The sequence below is a fragment of the Erigeron canadensis genome, chromosome 1, assembly GCF_010389155.1.
Source record: "Erigeron canadensis isolate Cc75 chromosome 1, C_canadensis_v1, whole genome shotgun sequence".
NCBI classification, from domain to species: Eukaryota; Viridiplantae; Streptophyta; class Magnoliopsida; order Asterales; family Asteraceae; genus Erigeron; species Erigeron canadensis.
In genome coordinates this window covers 30,207,541-30,226,612 of record NC_057761.1, presented here as the reverse complement: position 1 = coordinate 30,226,612, position 19,072 = coordinate 30,207,541, and the positions used below count along the sequence as shown (strand labels likewise).

At 34.4% G+C, this 19,072-nt stretch overlaps 2 protein-coding genes and 1 pseudogene across 2 annotated transcripts; all 3 read right to left on the bottom strand.

Annotated features, from left to right (window-relative positions):
* Positions 1 to 181: 181 nt before the first annotated feature.
* LOC122589487 (L-type lectin-domain containing receptor kinase IX.1-like) lies at positions 182 to 2,215 on the bottom strand. The gene has a single exon (XM_043761785.1). It carries the CDS (start codon positions 2,213 to 2,215, stop codon positions 182 to 184), a length of 2,034 nt encoding a protein of 677 aa, XP_043617720.1.
* Positions 2,216 to 3,374: 1,159 nt separating this feature from the next.
* On the bottom strand, positions 3,375 to 5,458 carry LOC122589478 (L-type lectin-domain containing receptor kinase IX.1-like). Its single transcript, XM_043761774.1, has one exon. The coding sequence runs from the start codon at positions 5,456 to 5,458 to the stop codon at positions 3,506 to 3,508; it is 1,953 nt and encodes a 650-aa protein (XP_043617709.1). The 3' UTR covers positions 3,375 to 3,505.
* A 10,689-nt stretch (positions 5,459 to 16,147) lies between these two features.
* LOC122589468 lies at positions 16,148 to 18,140 on the bottom strand (annotated as a pseudogene).
* Between the last annotated feature and the right edge of the window lie 932 nt (positions 18,141 to 19,072).

Sequence of the window (19,072 nt, the reverse complement as noted above, 5' to 3'; positions counted from 1 at the left end):
AATGAAACATAAATATTTGCTAGTTGCTACAAACACGTAAAGTTTTAAAGTGACTTTTACATTTATTCAAATCAAACATTCGTTTGCTACAAACACGTACCAAGTTTTGAGTGGACAATTACATGAATTCAAATCAAAGATATGCTAATTACATTGAACATATAAATTCCTCCAGTTACAATCAACCACGGAGCAACGCAGCTGTAGAAGAAGTTGCTGATGACGTAGAGAGCTTTGAGGGAATTGGCGTGCTAGAACGAGAACTTGAAGAAGAAGTTATAATTATAGAACGCATCGTATGAAAATCTTCTGGAGGATTTGGAGAGGCGTAAGAAGTGATTTCCGGCATCTTTGATGGAAGTTTACTCAGTTTGGGCAGGGGAGCATCATAGTTCAATACTTGAATGGCTTGCCTCATTGATGGGCGTTGGTCTGCAAGAGGGTGTACACACCATAACCCAACAGTCATCAACCGCTCAATTTGTTCCTTGTTGTCTGATCCAAGAGACGGATCAACTGCTTTTTCAATATTCCCAGTCTCGTAGAAATCCCGAACCCATTTTACTAATACCACTGGTCTTTCCGGAGCCTCTGGTCTTTCAGGGGCCTCGTACTCGATGGCTTTTCTCCCACAAGCTATTTCAAGTGCAACTACTCCAAAGCTATATACATCGGATTCTTTGCTTGCTTTTCCAGTCTCCCCATATTCAGGAGCCATGTAACCCAATGTCCCGGCCAATTTGGTTCTCTCAGAGCTTTTGTCATGGTCAACCAACTTAGCTAACCCAAAATCACCAAGCTTTGCATTGAAATCTGAGTCTAACATAACATTGCTCGATTTGATATCCCTGTGCAAAATACATTTCTTGCATTCTTCATGAAGATACAACAAAGCAGATGCCAGGCCATTTGCAATTCTTTTTCTCTGGTCCCATGTCAAGCTTTTCTGCTTGAAGAGATGGAGATCTAAGCTCCTATTTTCCATATACTCGTAAATAAGCAGGAGCTTCCTTTTCCAATGGCACCAGCCCTTGAGTTCTACCAGATTTTTGTGCCTTAACTGGCTAATTATTTCAACTTCTGCAGTATATTCCCTGATACCTTGTTCATATGTATTGGATACCCTTTTCACCGCGACATCCATTATTGGATCTTTCAGTAAACCTTTATAAACCCCACCAAAACCTCCCTCCCCAAGTTTGTTTCTCTTGGCAATACCATCAGTTGCCCGAAGAATTTTGCGGTAAGAGAATTTTGTTGGTCCAGTCCCCTGTTCGAAACGTTTGTTCATCTTCGCATGATATCTTACTTCATTTCTTCTGTGTTTGTTCCTCCTCCATAAATAATAAAATATAAGGATAGCCACAAAAGAAATTACAACAACTAATCCAGCTATTAATCCAACCACATGACCTGCCATTTTTTTCGGGGTTGGGGGTGGTGCCTTTTGTTCATCTACACGTAGATTTGAACTACTAAAACTCCATGATAAAACTGTAACTTTCTCAAACCGAAGTCCACCTCCTGCTGAAAACCCAAAAATAACCCATTCGGGCAATACTTTCCTTTGATCAATGATGTAATTAAGGTCAATTGTACCATATACACCGTCAGTGACAATAACACCAAGGTTATTCGACACAGAATCATACGTTACACTAGCGTGACAGGGTGTTTTTTCTGTTATATTGATCGACCATTTCTTGAAGATTGAAGAATTAAGAGATTTAACATTTATGCCTGCATGACGATTTGGTGAAATCTCTGCTGGATCCCATCCTATGTTCCAGTAAGTATCAAACTCCACTGCAACAAACAAATTTAAACTTGTGTAGGTCTTATTATTAACCGGAAGACCCAGGGCTCCACCGATTGTTACTACTGAATTATTCTCAGCAAGGAAGAATGTGAGGCCATCAGCATAAATTGGATCAACTATATCTGACTCGATCACGAATGAGAAATTAGTAGAAAAGCTGGCTAGCTCACCAGAGGTTTTGTCCCATATATGAAGCATCTTGTTGTATATCCCCCGGCCTGCTGTAAAGTTTTTATCCGGAATTAATTGCATTCCATCAGTAGATATAAAAGCATCAGCCGTAGTAACTATATCAGTGTTCTGATTTTGTGGACTGATATTTGGAAAATCAAAACTGATTGAATCTGCTTCACGAGGGATGATCAAGACAAGAAGAAAGTATATTAAGACGGCCATATATGTGATATATGACTATGGAAAATTGCAAGCTTTTTTTGTTCTTAGTATATAAGCTAGCTAGTTCTGGTATATAAGCTTTTTTTGTACATTGCCTACTTAATGAATACATTCTGTCCCTTTTATATTCTCGGACTTTGTTAATCGTTTTCAAACCCACTGCACACATGAAATTTCGCAGCTATTAGATTTCAACGTATTGTCACTCTCGTTTGAAAGCCATACGTACTCTATCTAATGCATCTATTCAAGGACAATTTAATTTTTTATTACAACTTGTTTTTAAAACCTAATTAAGATTGTGTTTCCATGTTTACTTTTACCAAATCAAAATTTCTTGCTATTTTTTTTGCATATCTTTGTCATTACTCAAATCCAAATTTCATGTTATTTGGGCATTACTAAGTTCTTTTGAATTCTCAGACACTTCAAAATCATTTTCAGACTCACTGCATATACATTACATTTCGAGGACTATTTGCATACCTAACTTTGATTCAAAAGTTGACTTCATCTTCTGTCACTCTCAGTTGAAATCCATACTCCATCTAATGTGTATATAACATTTTTACAACTTGATTTAAAAACATAAGATTGTGTTTCAAGTTTCAACGTTTACTTTTACCAAATCCAAATTTCATCCTATTTTGTTTGCAATCTTGTCATTCAAATCCCAACAATGAAGATGATCCATGCTTCTAAAAACCTGATAATTGATCAGCTTATATATTAAGTTATCATATATATTAGTTTGACTCCACTGAAATGCGCGTCAAACTCATCACAGGTTGCATTTGGGCTTCTTGGTCTCTACATGTAAAATGGCCATTACTCTGCTCTTTAATACTTTTCTCTTAAGTAGGAAGTTCTTTTTGGAAGAAAATAAAAGACTTTTCTCTTATTGACGATGTTGCCGGCAATGGCGCCACACCGGTGATGGCAGCCGACTTCCGGGGAAGGACAATTTTTTATCTAGTGAGAAAATTTCAGATGACTAATACAGGGATTAAAGTGAAACAAATATATGAATTCAAATGACTATTACATTAATTCAAATCAAGCATTTATTTGCTACAATCACGTACTAAGTTTTCAATTGACAATTACATGAATTCAAATTAAACATATGCTAACTACATTGAATATATGAATACCTCCAAAACGAAGCTGGAGAGAAGTTGCTAATTATCGACGTAGTGAGCTTTGAGGGAAGCAAGATAGAACCAGTACTTGAAGAAGAAATTATGATTTAGTGGGGAATGCAGCAGGAGAAGTTAATTGCTAATGAATTTATGGAATAGAAAAAAACTCAGGATCGTGAGGATTTGGTGGAGCGGATGAAGTGATTTTCGGCATCTTTGATGGGAGTTTAGGCAGGGGAGCATCATCATGGTTCAATATTTGAATGGCTTGCTCCATTGATAGCCACTGGTCTGCGAGAGGGTGTGCACACCATAACCCAACGATCATCAACCGCTCAATTTGTTCCTTGTTGTATGACCCAATAGACGGATCAACTGCTCTCAGAATATTCCCAGTCTCGTAGAGATCCCTCACCCATTCTACTAATATCACTGGTCTTTCCTCATCAGCCTTGTACTCAAAGGGTTTTCGACCACAAGCTATTTCAAGTGCAACAACTCCAAAGCTATATACATCGGATTCTTTGCTTGGTGTGCCAGTAGACGCATATTCAGGAGCCATGTAACCATGAGTACCAGCAACTATGGTTGCCTGGGAGCCTTTTTCATGGTCAACCAACTTAGCTAGCCCAAAATCACCAAGTTTTGCATCGAAATTTGAGTCCAACATGACATTGCTGGATTTAATATCCCTGTGCAAATTACATTTCTTGCATCCTTCATGAAGATAAAACAAAGCGGAGGCTAGGCCATGTACAATTTTTTTCCTCTTTTCCCAAGTCAACCAGCTTTTTTGCTTAAAGAGATGTAAATCTAAGCTCCCATTTTCCATAAACTCGTAAATAAGCAGGAGCTCGCTTTTCTCATGGCACCAGCCCTTGAGCTCCACCAGATTTTTGTGCCTCAATTGACTAATTATTTCAACTTCCGCAGTATACTCCCTGATCCCCTGTTGAGAAGTCTTGGACACCCTTTTGACCGCGATATATGTTTTTGGATCTTTCAAAAAACCTTTATAAACCCCTCCAAAACCTCCCTCCCCAAGCTTATTCGTCTCTGCAAAATGAGTTGTTGCCTGAAGAATTTCGCTATAAGAAAATTCTTTTGGTCCAGTCCCCTGTTTGAATTCTTTGGTCAACTTCTTATGATTTCTCACTTCAGGTCTTTTGTGTTTGATCCTCCTCCATATGTAATAAAAAACAACGATAGCCGAAACAAAAAGTACAACAACTAAACCAGCTATTAATCCCACTTTATTACCTGACTTTTTGCTACCCTTTACAGGATTCTGGTTTGTGGTTGGTGGTTGTGCCGTTTGCTCATCAACCTGTAGATTAATTAAACTATTAAAACTCCATGATTTTATTGTAACGTTCCTTAAATAACTTGCAGTAGATGCTGAAAACCCAAAAATAACCCATTCTGGCAACACATCCCTTAGGTCAACGATGTAACTAAGGTCAATTACACCATTTACATCGTCAGTGATGGAAGCACTAAGGTTTTTCGACACAGAATCATACGTTACGCTAGCTTGACAGTGTGCTCCTTCTGGTATGTTGATGGACCATTTCTTAAACACGGAAGAATTAAGAGAGTTAACATTGATGCCTGCATGATAATCATTTCGGGAAAGCTCTGCAGGATCCCATTTTTCGTCCTGGTGAGTATCAAACTCCACTGCTACAAATTTATGTAAACTTCTCTGGGTTGACGTATTAAACGGAAGACCCATGGCTCCCTCGATTCCTGCCACTGAATTATTCTCAGCAAGAAAGAATGTGAAGCCATAAGCATTAAAGAACGACTCCTTCATATCCGACTTAATCACGAACGAGAAGTTGGAAGAAAAGCTGGATAGCTCACGAGAGGTGTTGTCCCATATATGAACCAATCTGTTGTACATCCCCCGACCTGCTCGTATCCCTTGATCAGGAATCAATTGCATTCCATCGTTAGAGATAGAAGCATAATCCGTGGTAACTATATCGTTGTTTAGATTTTGTGGACTGATATTGCTAAAATTGAAACTGATTGAATTTGCTTCATGAGGGACGAATAAGACAAGAAGAAAGTAGTAGTAGTATATAAAGATTGCCATACATATATATATATGGCTTATGGAAACTTGCAAGTTAGCTTTTTTGTTCTTAGTGTGAATTAAGAATCAAGATATATATATTTGGTTCCCAGAATCAGCATTAATCTGCAAAGAAATTATTACTCGTACATATTATTATTGCTACGAGAATCAAGAACCAATATCTGGTTAAAAAGATTATATTATATCCAGATTCACAAGAACCGAATATATCCAAGAATAATAATATAGAGAAAATGGAGAGGATGATCGATATGTATGGGAATGAATCGAATATCTCGAATGAAGATAACGTTAATATTACATGAGAGTGTCTAAAGAACCCCAATATACTAGATACATACCTATGTAATCATTAATTTAACTAATTATCTCATTAAATATCTTTTTTTTATTCCTAATCATTAAATATCTTATTAGTTAAAACCTCATTTGTTATCTTTTACTCTAATCTAACCATCTTTTAACTTTATTTCATTAATTAACACAACATATATATTTTTTAATAAACTTTTTTTTAATACTTTATATAAATATCTTTTTTATCTTTATATATAATTATGTGAGTAATATTATTAATAAAAGTTTTTTTCCATAAAAGTCCACTATTAAAAAAAAACTTATTAAGATATATATATATATATATATTGTGTTAATGAAATAAAATTAGGAAATTTTTTTTTTATGTTATGGTATACATATTATTCTTTTATATAAAAAATGTAAAAATCAAACATGTAACATAAATTAAAAAAATAAATTATTCAAAAACAATACCAAATATAATGACATTAAAATATCAAATCACTTACATCGATAAAAACTCTTTCATGCGGACAAAGTTAATCATATAAATCTAAACGTTGTATAGGCAAAACAAAAAATTAAACTTACAAACTAATTCATATTAGTATATATGAGAGTACTTATAATAGGTTTCTTTTATTAACATAATTATTTTTTTTAAATATTTTAATATCCTATATATTCACACTGATTGATTTTTGAAAAAGAAGTTTTGGTCTTAGCTTTGTAATCAATCCATTGATCTTTCACATAACTTATAATAATAATAATAATAATCATAATAATAATAATAATAATAATGATTAAAAATAATAATAATTAAAAAAACATAAAATTTATATAATTGTATTATTAATATTATTAAAGATATCTAATTAGTTTTAATTTGATGTATTAAATCATTAAATGTAATGTTTGAACATAATTAATATGTTGTATTTAATGCTAATGTTTGATATAATTTTTTTTAAATATAACATTGAAAACATAAATGAATAAAAAATTTGACTAGAAATTAATGTTATAGAGTTTTCTTAGTAAATGGGTGTTTCTATAGCATGTCCCTATTACATATATTTACTTATTGAATGACACTCCCTAACTTAACCAAACTGATGGTTCGGTTGTTTAAACCGGATTTTGTTTATCACGAGCTGAGCAACAATATAAAAGCCAAAATTCCACTAAACTCCCCTAACAAGTGGGATAAATAGAGTATGAATTTACACCTCATAAAATTCAAACTTCCGCCTCATGCGTATAACCTTAAGTAGAGAAGGTCATGTAAAGTTCAATTTGACAAGTAAAGATTACAATGTATGTTCAATGTTTGACCATGTCTTTAGCGGCGATATTACTGCTAATGCTCCTTTTATAAAAATAAATATGTATCAAATACAAGGGAGATATTTATGAAAAATTCAAGACAAAATGAATTATTTTATCTAAGCAATTGTAAATTTATTTCGTAAAAATATAAGAAACCAAAGTGATAATTTAAATATAAATTATGTATTTAAAAATCTATCAATTTGATGGAAAATATATCTAGATAAATATTATAAGGATTTTTAATGTTAAATTGCATATAGATTAATGACATAAGCAAGTCTTAAGTTCCGCATTGGTTAACTTATAATCTATAAATGAATTTCAAATATTATTAATCAATTTACTAGGACCATTGGAATAGATTGATAAGGCATATAAGTTAAAATAGCAAATTTTCAAAATTTAAATAACGATTTGTATATAATATAATTAGTCTTCCACCTCGTCCGATGGACGGCTAGTCTCAAAATATATATTGTTTATCAAAGGGAATCAAAATGATAACATGTGTTAGATCATCAACCAATCTTTTTAGGTTTTTTTATGGAAAAGAGAGTAATATATATATATATATATATATATGAGACAGATCAAATGAAAAAGTGAGTTAAAAAGAGAATGGAAAGAAGGTTTTCTAACCAACTAGAAGTTGACATGTGTCTTTTTAGCTGACCTAACCCAGCCCTAAGCTGACCCAAACCCAAACTGACTCAACCCAACCCTAAGCTGACCCAAACCCAAGTTGACTAATCCAACTCTAATGACGTAGACAAAAATTTGGGATAGATAATCGAACATGATTAAAAAAAATGCCAGAAAGAATTATTCTAATATTTGTTAAATTAATGTTTTTTACCTTTTTCTTCATATTTTTGTGAAAATAAAAAGTTGGGACCACATTTAAAAAAACGTGCATAAAGCATAGCACAAAAGTATTCTATTCATAGTATACGTACAAAATTTGGGTTTTCCTAGATGTTTGAACGGGAGATTCCCATGGTAACCATTGTCTTTTTGTGAAAAAAATATTACTTGTATAGTATTCTTTTTTATAGGAAGGGTGTGTATGGACTATGGAGCTTAACCCTTCGTTAAAGTCGACGAAAGAAAATACTATAATACTAGTAACACGTGAGAGTGCACATGATTCCACGAATTCATTACTCCCACCGAAGAGTCCGTCGATCTAGTCAAAGTCAGCACAAGGGCACAAGTAGCCTGTGGGCGCTAGAAACAAGTAACATTTAGATAAAGGAAGTTATATTTGTACCATTTCTTTTGATAAATTTACCACACCTATGCAGTACAGGTGTGTACAATCGTCTCTAAAAGTTATATATTGTGGTGCATCAATCAAAAAACATGATACAAAAATCACCTCCCTTAACATAATAATCCGTAACAAAGTACATAACAAATAAGGTGGAAGCGGATTGAAATGGTGTAATTTTAGCTGGGGTGAAAATGTAAAATTAAATATATCCATTCGTTTTAATCTATCAATAACTTAATTTTTTTTCTTATTGAGTTTCTAGTTCAAATAGATTTTAAACCAAATCAAGTGATTAACCCCTTTAATTTTGGAAAAAGATTTCAAAGTTTCTATTTTCATGTCTTTCAAGACCGGAGGTTTTTTTGAATATTAGATGATACCTGAAAACAACTTTTATATTTTAGGAAGAATAAGGACATAAGGTTGTCTATATCTCAAACTCCAACGTATACCATCGTGATATTACAACCCAAAACACATAAAATACAGCATGAGTGTCACTTACTTACTAGTTGAAAATTGAAATAGATTCCATAAAAAGTATATGGCATTTTTTTTTATTTATATGTACAATTATGTTATAAATATAATTACTAATACATATTGTTAATACTCTGTATAACATTGTGACATCATCATGTATGACAGATCAATACAAAGGTTACACATATACATATTTACACCGTTTATAAATAAGTCGACAAATTTATTGTAGAGTTACACCCGCAGTAGAGCGCAGGGCCACATCCATCGTCGTACAAAATAGGAGTAACTCGAAAATAACATTACATACATTTTTTTTATAAAAGTAACTTTTATTCTGATAAACCCCGCCAAATGCTTCACTGCCCAAAATACATATTATGTTACATCGAATTTACACCAATCTACCCAACTAATGTTGTGGTTATCTGTTCTACACTAGTACCACAAATAGCTAGAAGACTTAATGTTGAGATTGATCGAATCAACCTTAATTTTGATCCCTGAAAATTTATTCTCATTCTTTGCTTTCCATATATTCCAGCACGACACCCATATATATTGTAACAACCCTCAATTTCCAATTAAAACTATTTACTTATACTTATCTAGGTATCGATCCGTAGAAGTTTATTAAGAGAATTGTCGTCTAGACATTTGGGGCTTAGTGCTAAATGCCCTCTAGTACAGTGAAATGCCTTAAAAATGCTATAAACAGAAACTATAATCATTCAAGACAATCTCATACTATATTTAGTTCTAATTGAACTTCATGAAAATGTCAGTGAACCAAAAATTTAATTTCAAGGAGTTAAATCATAAGAATAACTATGTAAGACTCACAAGATGAGATAACAACCCAAAAATTTCTTATGGATATCCAACAGTTCAAACACCAAGTTAATTAAAGTACATATGAGCACAAAAATATAATGACCATCTCAAAAAAAAATTATTTATAAATCTTATTCATGCAAAAGAGTGGAATAATAATAAGTAAATATATGTTTGTCTAATAAAAATGCAAGATTATAACTAAAGAGTTAAGTAACAAATCCAAGATATAAAATGCATATACACATACACGGATATATATATATACACATATGAACACAAAATATATCTTAAAAGTCTTCTACCTAGTTAATTTAAATGTCCATACATGCATCCATACTTACATACATGTTATACAAATACATACACACTTAAAATACACTCCAAAAATTCAAAATCCCTCCTAAAAACACCACCCTAAAACCAGCCCCCTCCTCCCCATACACTTCACCCAATCAAAATATAACTAGATGTTTCATCCTTACACTCCCAAGACACCTTTGGTTACTACAACACTTCACACCATCCTTCACACTCCACCATCCTTTTCACTCTCACCAACACACACAATATCTTTCTCTCTCTCAAATTTTCTGCACTCTTCCTCCATTCTCTTCTTCAAATTTTCAGCTCCAATAACAAAGAAAAAGGCAAGAGAAATCAATCTAAAGTTATAGTAATAATAAGGGTTTTTAAAGGATTAAACAAGGGTTGATTCAAGATAGTTTTAAGGGTTATTTCAAGCTTGGAATAAGGGTTGTTTAGAGCTTATAGGGCCACGAAATTTCTGCCCAAAATCACTTTCAAATCCGAGTTCATCAAGGGTATAAATTTTCATCTCTTTGTTTAATCTATCTTGTTTTTGTATATACTAAAATATCTTTATCAAAAGGTTATATTTTCTTCATGTTTTCTTTGAAAAACACACTTGATGAAGGCAAGTTGATAGAATCTTCTTCCTCATGCTCATGCATGTCGAAATTTAGAAGAAAGATTCAAGGATTCAACAAGTTTAAGACCCAAAAGTGTTGTTATAGATTAAATAACTTTTAAAGTGATTTTCCTATGCAATATGGTCATATTTTTATATATTTTGATGAATATATTTCTGGAGTTTTTCATAAAAATATGTTTTTAAGTTGTTAAATTGAAGATGGATAAAGATTTGTTGTTAATGTGATGAGATGATTACATGGATGCTTAGATTTGCACTAGTTTAATTTGGTTTTGATATGGGACTTGAGATGGATCTTCTAAGGATGATTGATGAACTTGAAATTGATTGAAATCTGCATATTTGATGTTAAGAGATACAAAATAAAGTAATAATTTTGTTAGTGGGAATCTAGAGGTTAAAGCAAGCAAACAAAACCATTGGTGAGTTGATATAACCAATAAACTTTCTGACAGAATTGATCTCCTATCTTAGAACGGGTAAACTGAATATGTGAGGACATTTTCAAGAAAAACTATCAAAATAAAAGTTGTATACAAATGAGTTAAGATTAACCTCCAACTGGAATTACTCAACAATACTAAACCAAACGAAAGATATGATTTTTCTACTAAAACTGGTCAAAACTGTAATTTTGTATGAATATTTTATACACTTTAACAATTTTTATCTCCTAATCCATAAAGTTCCAGGAGGTCATACTTGGTGGAAAGTAATTTCAATGTCTTGTGAACTTAAAATAAAATCATGGGATTTTTCTAACAATCAGAACATCAAGAACTTTTACAAAACTTCTGATGTCGCAAGCAGTGCCCATTCGGGACAGTTTGTGTTTGGATAATTTTTAAGGACACCAAACATCATCTAAAAATTCACCAAAAATTCACAAAAATACTAGATACATATAAGTCACTGTGTAAAAATCATGAAGGTCCAAATAATTTGTCTTGACCCCAAAATAGTAGCTAACATTTCTTAAAAATAAAGTATAAAACAGAAAATTTGTAAGTAATCTTATAAATGGCATAATGGGCTATGTAATGAACTAAGAACCATAATGGGCTAACCCGGCCCAAATAATGAACCCATAAGGAACACAAATCAGTAGGCCCACTTGGCCCAATAAGCCTTATAGCCCAATAACCACTATGACCCATTATGCACCTAACCCAAATAAGGTAAAGCTCAATAACTAATGTAAGCCCAAAACATTTAAAAGCCCATGACACTTAAGGCCCAATTGATAATGGCCTATAACACCTAAACGAATTTCATGAGATAAGTGTAACAAAAATAAAACAAAGATAATTAAGTGAGATAGGAATAAGTAATTATGTTAACCAAGTTATATACTGATATCACAAATGTTAATTCGCGCTAAAATCGGTTACACAACAAATGATGAATAAGGATAACATAGCTTAATATGATATTTCTACATGATAACCTAAGATGCTAAGTGAAACCACAAATGAAGCCAAGTTACCAAAAATCTAACAACTTATAACTACGCATGTAATTAAAGTAACCTTTTTCACCATCAATCGCTACAACCAAAACAATGCGAATGTTAGCAATATACTTGGATTCCACAATTGATAGCAACATAATGAAAGCGGCATTTCTAAGTGATGGCTTAAGATAGGAACTTACGTATATTAGTCCTATCGTAGGGATAGTCTTGGCTTGAAAAATGATGGAGGAACATAATGGATATATGGTCAGGGAAGCTATAGATGGGAAGTACCCATTTTGGATAGATGAGTATAATATGCGGCATATCAAGGTGAGTCATAGCCCCCTTTCAAACTATTTTATGTGTTTAACTATCGGGGTGAAAAGCATGATATATAAATGAAAATTGCTTTTATATACATATATATATGAAATGATTTTTGATAATATGATTATGAAATGAAATTGTTTCGTATGTTCAATGTGATAAATGTTTCATGATGAGCTTGAGTTCTGTCAACCCGTTTTCTTTCGGTACACTACTATTTACTCCGAAAGTGGAGGCCTGTAGTTAGATAGTTGCGCAACTAGGAGTCGTCCACCCATCCAGAGCGTAACGGTGGAAGGTTGGTTGCCTTCGTGATGACCATCACTTCCAGTCCGACCATTAGGGTGTTCTAGCTACGTAAGTTTAATCGGTCGTCCTCATGACACGACCCCAAGTAAGTAAGGCACTTGATTGACAGCTTGTGCAAAGATAAGAAGTATTATAATGCTTGGACTTGAAAATGGTAGTAGTGGTGGCTCAAGCATTTACTCATCAAAATTATGTAAATTATGCCTTTGTGGCTAAATGAAATTGATATTGAATTATGCCCTTGTGGCTAAGTGAAATTTATATTAATATTGTTGATAATTGGAAATTGTTTGAACATACGGATTGGGTATCGTCCCTCATATGATATCTTGAAAGACGTTGAAATTGGTGATATTGAAATGATTTTGGTATGATATACGAGTAATCGATTTATATATTTTTTCTCTCATGATGATTTGACAAATGAGAACCTGAAATTTTACTATAGATTCTCCAAGTCTTGATATGACATTATGGTATTTGGAAACTTGATAACATGATATGAAAATTTTGTCAATCATATGGTTGGGATATTTCGAAATGTAATAGAAATCAGTTTTTCTAAGTATTAAAACGGTGATGTACAAAGATTTATAGAAAAACCTATGCACTCACCAACTACGTTTTCGTAGTTGACACTTTTTCTTCATGCTTTTCAGGAAATAAGCTTAAGCATTGAGGATTTATATGCTTCATGATTATTTGCATAGCACTTTGGAGTCAAAGATCAAACTTTGTGATAGGCAATGGAATCCGCCTTGATCATTGTAGTTTACTATTTCATGTGCTTGTTATTTGGTTCGTGGACTTAATATCCAAGTATGGTGGACGCATTTGTATTTGGAAATTGGTTCACATGTTTGTACATTTGTAAATTCTTTTATCAAATAAAACTATGGTGAATGTTATTTATAATCCTTTGTTTTGAATACTCGACTTTCTGTACATCTCATTGTTCCGCCTTATTTTGGGTGTTACATATATAACATTACCCGCATATAACAATAAGGACCAATAGAAGATACTGTTAGAAAAAGTGAGTATTTCCTAACTTTGGACATCGATAAATATATGATCGAGTGACATATATCAAGATACCTTTGGTGGTTGTGTAGTCTCTAGCCAAGACTATACAATGTACTAAGACATGTCCAAAATTGAGTTGAAGGTGAATGAAATGTCAATCTCAAAGTATTATTAATTGCAAAATTGGAAATAAAATTCCATAACGTATTATTTATGTATATCATATATAAGTGCAAGAGTTGAAATTGAAATTCTCTTATACGTATTCCATAACGTATCATAAATTGCAATTAACATTACATCAATTTATTGATATTGATTACGAAATGAGTTTCATTTCTATTTGGTGTGTATAAAAGGACCATTTTGGTTCTTGGAATTATACATGAAAGAAATATGAACTATATGAGAAAAACACACTCATAGAAAAGTCACTACCATTCTCTGAAACAGCATCCCATCCCCATGTTGTTCATCTTTCAGACAAGTGTTAAAGTCCGGTAGTACTCTACTTTAAGCCAGTGTACCCTGAGAACAGACAACGAATCTGTTTAAGAGAATTATGTCAAACACAAGCCCGGTTCCTTTACGGTTATTGTTACTGTTTTGTTCTCTTCTGCAGGATTAGAATCCGTTGTTGCTCATATTCAGTTTCACATCATATTCTTGTTATTTTACTTTGCTTATTTATTTTTATTGTATTGTAATTAGTAAAGTAATGACAAGTATTTTATTCAGAATTTTCAACAAACTTAAACAGATTGATTTAATAACACGATTTGTTATTAACTTGTTCCAGTGTTCTTCTTTCAGAATGGAATCTCAACCCATGTTCTCTGTTATTCCCACTACTGGTGTTCCCACTTCTGGTGTCTCTGCAGCTTCGAATGTGTCTGCGATTATGACATCTGCTATCTCTGTTACCTCCATGGTAGTTCCACCATTGCCTACTGCGGTGGCAACTCAGGCCGAAAAACCTGAAAAATATGATGGTGGGAACTTCAAACGTTGGCAACAAAAGATGTTCTTTTACTTGACAATGTTGAATCTTGCGAGGTTCCTGACTGAAACCGCTCCCCAAGTCTCTGAAGGGGAAAATGGATGCTCAAATTGTGAGCGCGATTCAAGCTTGGAATCATTTTGAATTTTTGTGCCGCAACTATGTCTTGAATGGCTTGGTGGACTCGCTTTATAATGTTTATTGAAAAATCAAGACTGCCAAAGAATTATGGGAGTCATTAAAACGTAAGTATAAAACAGAGGATGCTGGCACCAAGATGGTTGATTCAAAGACTGTCATGAGCCAAATTCAAGATTTGCAAATTATGCTCCATGAAATTCATGCCGAAGGAATGACACTGAGCGAGACATTCCAAGTTGCTTGCATGATAGAGAAACTGCCACTAAGTTGGATTGATTTCAAGAATTATCTCAAGCATAAGAGAAAGGAGATGACCATTGAAGATCTCGGTGTTCGTCTTCGTATTGAAGAAGACAACAAATTTGCTCAAAAGCAAAGCTATGTCCCAAACTCAGCAAAGGCTAATATTGTTGAAAGTGGTCAATCTTCATGAGGTAACAAAGGCAAAGGACGGGTTGAGAAGAAAGGCAAAGGAAAAGGTCCAAAAATTAAAATTTTAATTTTTGGTTAACCTTGAAATCGAGATTAAGGTAGCAACGGACTCATAATATACCTTCAATTAATTAATCAAATGCAGCGTCACCTTTGACCGCTTTAAACTTGACGACTTTAATTGAGCATTCGTTGTTTACCCTTAATTAGTAGTACTCGTATTAAACATGTAGGTTGTGCAATAACGAGGTGAAGCTGCATTTCAACCACAAGTTTTGAACCGTATAAAATAAACCCAAATGTAGGAGTAGACCAGAAAACCCCTTGATCATCAGTGATTTTGCTTAAACTATGATGATATTTATGTAAATGGCCCGGTGATTCAAACTTCTATTTGCTAATGGCAACAAATTTTGTGACTAGAACAAATAGCATAAAAATCGAGGTCACGCGCATTATCGCGAGGCCCATGAAAATAACCGTTTCTTAAAAATTATATATCTATGAGAAATATTTTAAATAATGACTAATATAAAATAAATTCAATGACGTGAAATTTTCAAGTGACTTTTACATTCATTCATTCAAATCTATCAAGCATTCATTTGCTACAAACACGTACTAATTCAGTTTTAATATGAAAATTACATGAATCAAATCAAACATGTGCTAACAACATTGAACTATTGAATACATAAAGACCTCCAGCTACGTACGTACATTTAACGCAGCTAGAGAAGAAGTTGCTGATGATGTGGTGAGCTTTGAAGGAATTCAAGCATGCTAGAACCAGTACTTGAAGATCGATGAAGTAGTCATGAATTATTGAGCAATGGAGCTGGAGAATTCGGAGCAGGAATGGAATAAAACACTTGAGGATCTGGAGGGGCGGAAGAATTGATTTTCGGCATCTTTGATGGGAGTTTAGGCAGGGGAGCATCATCATGGTTCAGTACTTGAATGGCTTGCTCCATTGATGGGCGTTGGTTTGCGAGAGGGTGTGCACACCATAACCCAACCATCAACAACCGCTCAATTTGTTTCGTGTTATATGAGCCAATAGACGGATCAACTGCTTCTAGAATCCTATTGGTCCCATAGAGATCCCAAACCCATTCTACTAATATCACTGGTCTTTCCGGAGCCTCGTACTCTATGGATCTTTTCCCACAACCTATTTCAAGTGCAACCACTCCAAAGCTAAATACATCGGATTCTTTGCTTGCTTTGCCAGTAGACAAATATTCAGGAGCCATGTAACCCCGACTCCCAATAACCATGGTTGCCTGCGAGCCTTTCTCATGGTCAACCGACTTAGCTAACCCAAAATCACCAAGTTTTGCATCGAAATTCGAGTCCAACATAACATTGCTCGATTTGATATCCCTGTGCAAAATGCATTCCTTGCAGCCTTCATGAAGATACGACAAAGCAGATGCCAGGCCGTTTGCAATTCTTTTCCTCTTGTCCCATGTCAACCAGCTTCGTTGCTCAAACAGATGTAAATCTAAGCTCCCATTTTTCATATACTCGTAAATAAGCAAAAGATCGCTTTTCTTATGGCACCAGCCCTTGAGTTCCACCAGATTTCTGTGCCTCAATCGGCCAAATATTTTAACTTCCGCAGTATACTCCTTGGTCCCCTGTTGAGATTTCTTGGACACCCTTTTGACCGCGATATTCGTTTTCTTATCTTTCAGTAAACCTTTATAAACCGCTCCAAAACCTCCCTCCCCAAGTTTGTTCGTATCTGCAAAGCCAGCAGTCGCCTCAAGAATTTCCTTGTAAGAGAATCTCTTCGGTCCATTGCTCAGTTCGAAATCTTTGTTCATCTCCGCATCATGGCCCGCCACTTGATCAGGTCTTCTGGGCTTGTTCCTCATCCTTCTCAAATAATAAAAAACAACAATAGCCGAAAAAGCAAGTGCAGCAACAACTAATCCGGCTATTAATCCCACCATATGACCTGCCTTTTTTTTCGGGCGTGCGGTCTGTGATGGTGCCTTTTGTTCATGCACCTGCAGATCTGAACTATTAAAACTCCATGTTCTTACGGTAACATCCGTTAAATAATAAAAGTTTGCCGCTGAAAACCCAAAAATGACCCATTCGGGCAATACATCCCTTAGGTCAACGATGTAACTAAGGTCAATTACACCATTTACATCGTCAGTGACAGAAACACTAAGGTTTTTCGACAGAATCATACGTCACGCTAGCTTGACAGTGTGCTCCTTTTGATGATATACCGATCGACCATTTCTTGAACACGGAAGAAGTCAGAGAGTTAACATTGATGCCGGCATGATAATCAGCCCCGGAAAGAGTCGCCGGATCCCATTCTTTATTCTGGTAAGTATCAAACTCCACCGCCACAAATTTATGTAAACTTCGATGGGTTGAGCCATCAACCGGAAGACCCAGGGCTCCACCGGTTGCTGCCACTGAATTATTCTCAGCAAGGAAGAATGCAAGGCCATCCGCTAAAACTTGACCACTTACATCTGACGAAATCACGAACGAGAAATTGGTAGAAAAGCTGGCTAGCTCACGAGAGGTGTTGTCCCATATATGAAGCAAGCTGTTGTACATCCCCCGACCTGCTCGAAGCCCTTTACCGGGAATCAGTTGGATTCCACCGGTTGTGATAGAAGCATCATTCGTAGTAATTATATCGGTGTTTTGATTATTTTGTGGACTGGTATTGCTAAAATTCAAACTGATTGAATCCGCTTCACGAGGGACCAACAAAACAAGAAGAACCAATATCTGGGTACAAAAGTTAAACTGATTGAAACTGATTGCCATATCTGATATATATATATATATATATGACTTATGGAAGCTTGCAAGTAATTAGCTCGATCTTTTTGTTCTTAGTGTAAATTTTTAAGTATATATCAATATGCAAAGAAATTATTACATATGATTATTGCTATGTGAATCAAGAATCAATATCTGGGTTTAAAGATTATATTAATTCAAGAGTAGTTTTATAGAGAGGATGATCGATGTATGTATGGGAATGAATGAATATCTCGTAATATATATCCTTTTTTCGACACCTCTCACCGTCAAATGAGGCCTTCACCTCCTACAACCCACGTGATTCCTCCGTCTCATTTGCATAAGTTTTTTCTTTCTTTTTAAAGTATAAAAGTGATATAATATTAACAAACTACTTTTAAATTCCTACTTCCATAAGTTCATGTAATCACGTACCACAACAAATGCAAAATACGTCATCAACATGACGTAACAATTAATATGAACGCCATGCAATGTTATATGGAAAATAACAACAGAATCTGTCCTTATTTTAGTTCCAGTGCAACGATGCCACTAGATCTGTCCACATGCAAACACGCATATATATTACGCCTCTTCTTAAATCTCCTCTTCACCTTTTCCTCATTGTCACGTCAGTTTTTTCCTTTCCAAAAACTACCTCTCACACTAAGGCCTCTTCTTAAATCTCTTCCTCGATCACCTCTTACTCAAACAAAAAACATTAAAAAAAACTCCACCTCTCTCTCACAATATCTCTCTTCCGGACGCACATTTCTCGTCCACCTTGTTCTTAAATAAGAAGTATATGATTCTCGATTAGGTGGAAAGGAATAAGGCAAGCACTAATGTCCTGGAAGGAAGAGGAGGAAGAGATTGTGGATGAGTCTCGACGGACATTACTACGAGAGGCCTTAGGCCTGAGCCAATGGATCGAGGACACCATCCTGTTT

Bases quoted from the DNA above. Each gene is read 5' to 3' on its own strand.
- LOC122589487 (XM_043761785.1), bottom strand. From the start codon at position 2,215: ATGGCCGTCTTAATATACTTTCTTCTTGTCTTGATCATCCCTCGTGAA.
- LOC122589478 (XM_043761774.1), bottom strand. From the start codon at position 5,458: ATGGCAATCTTTATATACTACTACTACTTTCTTCTTGTCTTATTCGTC.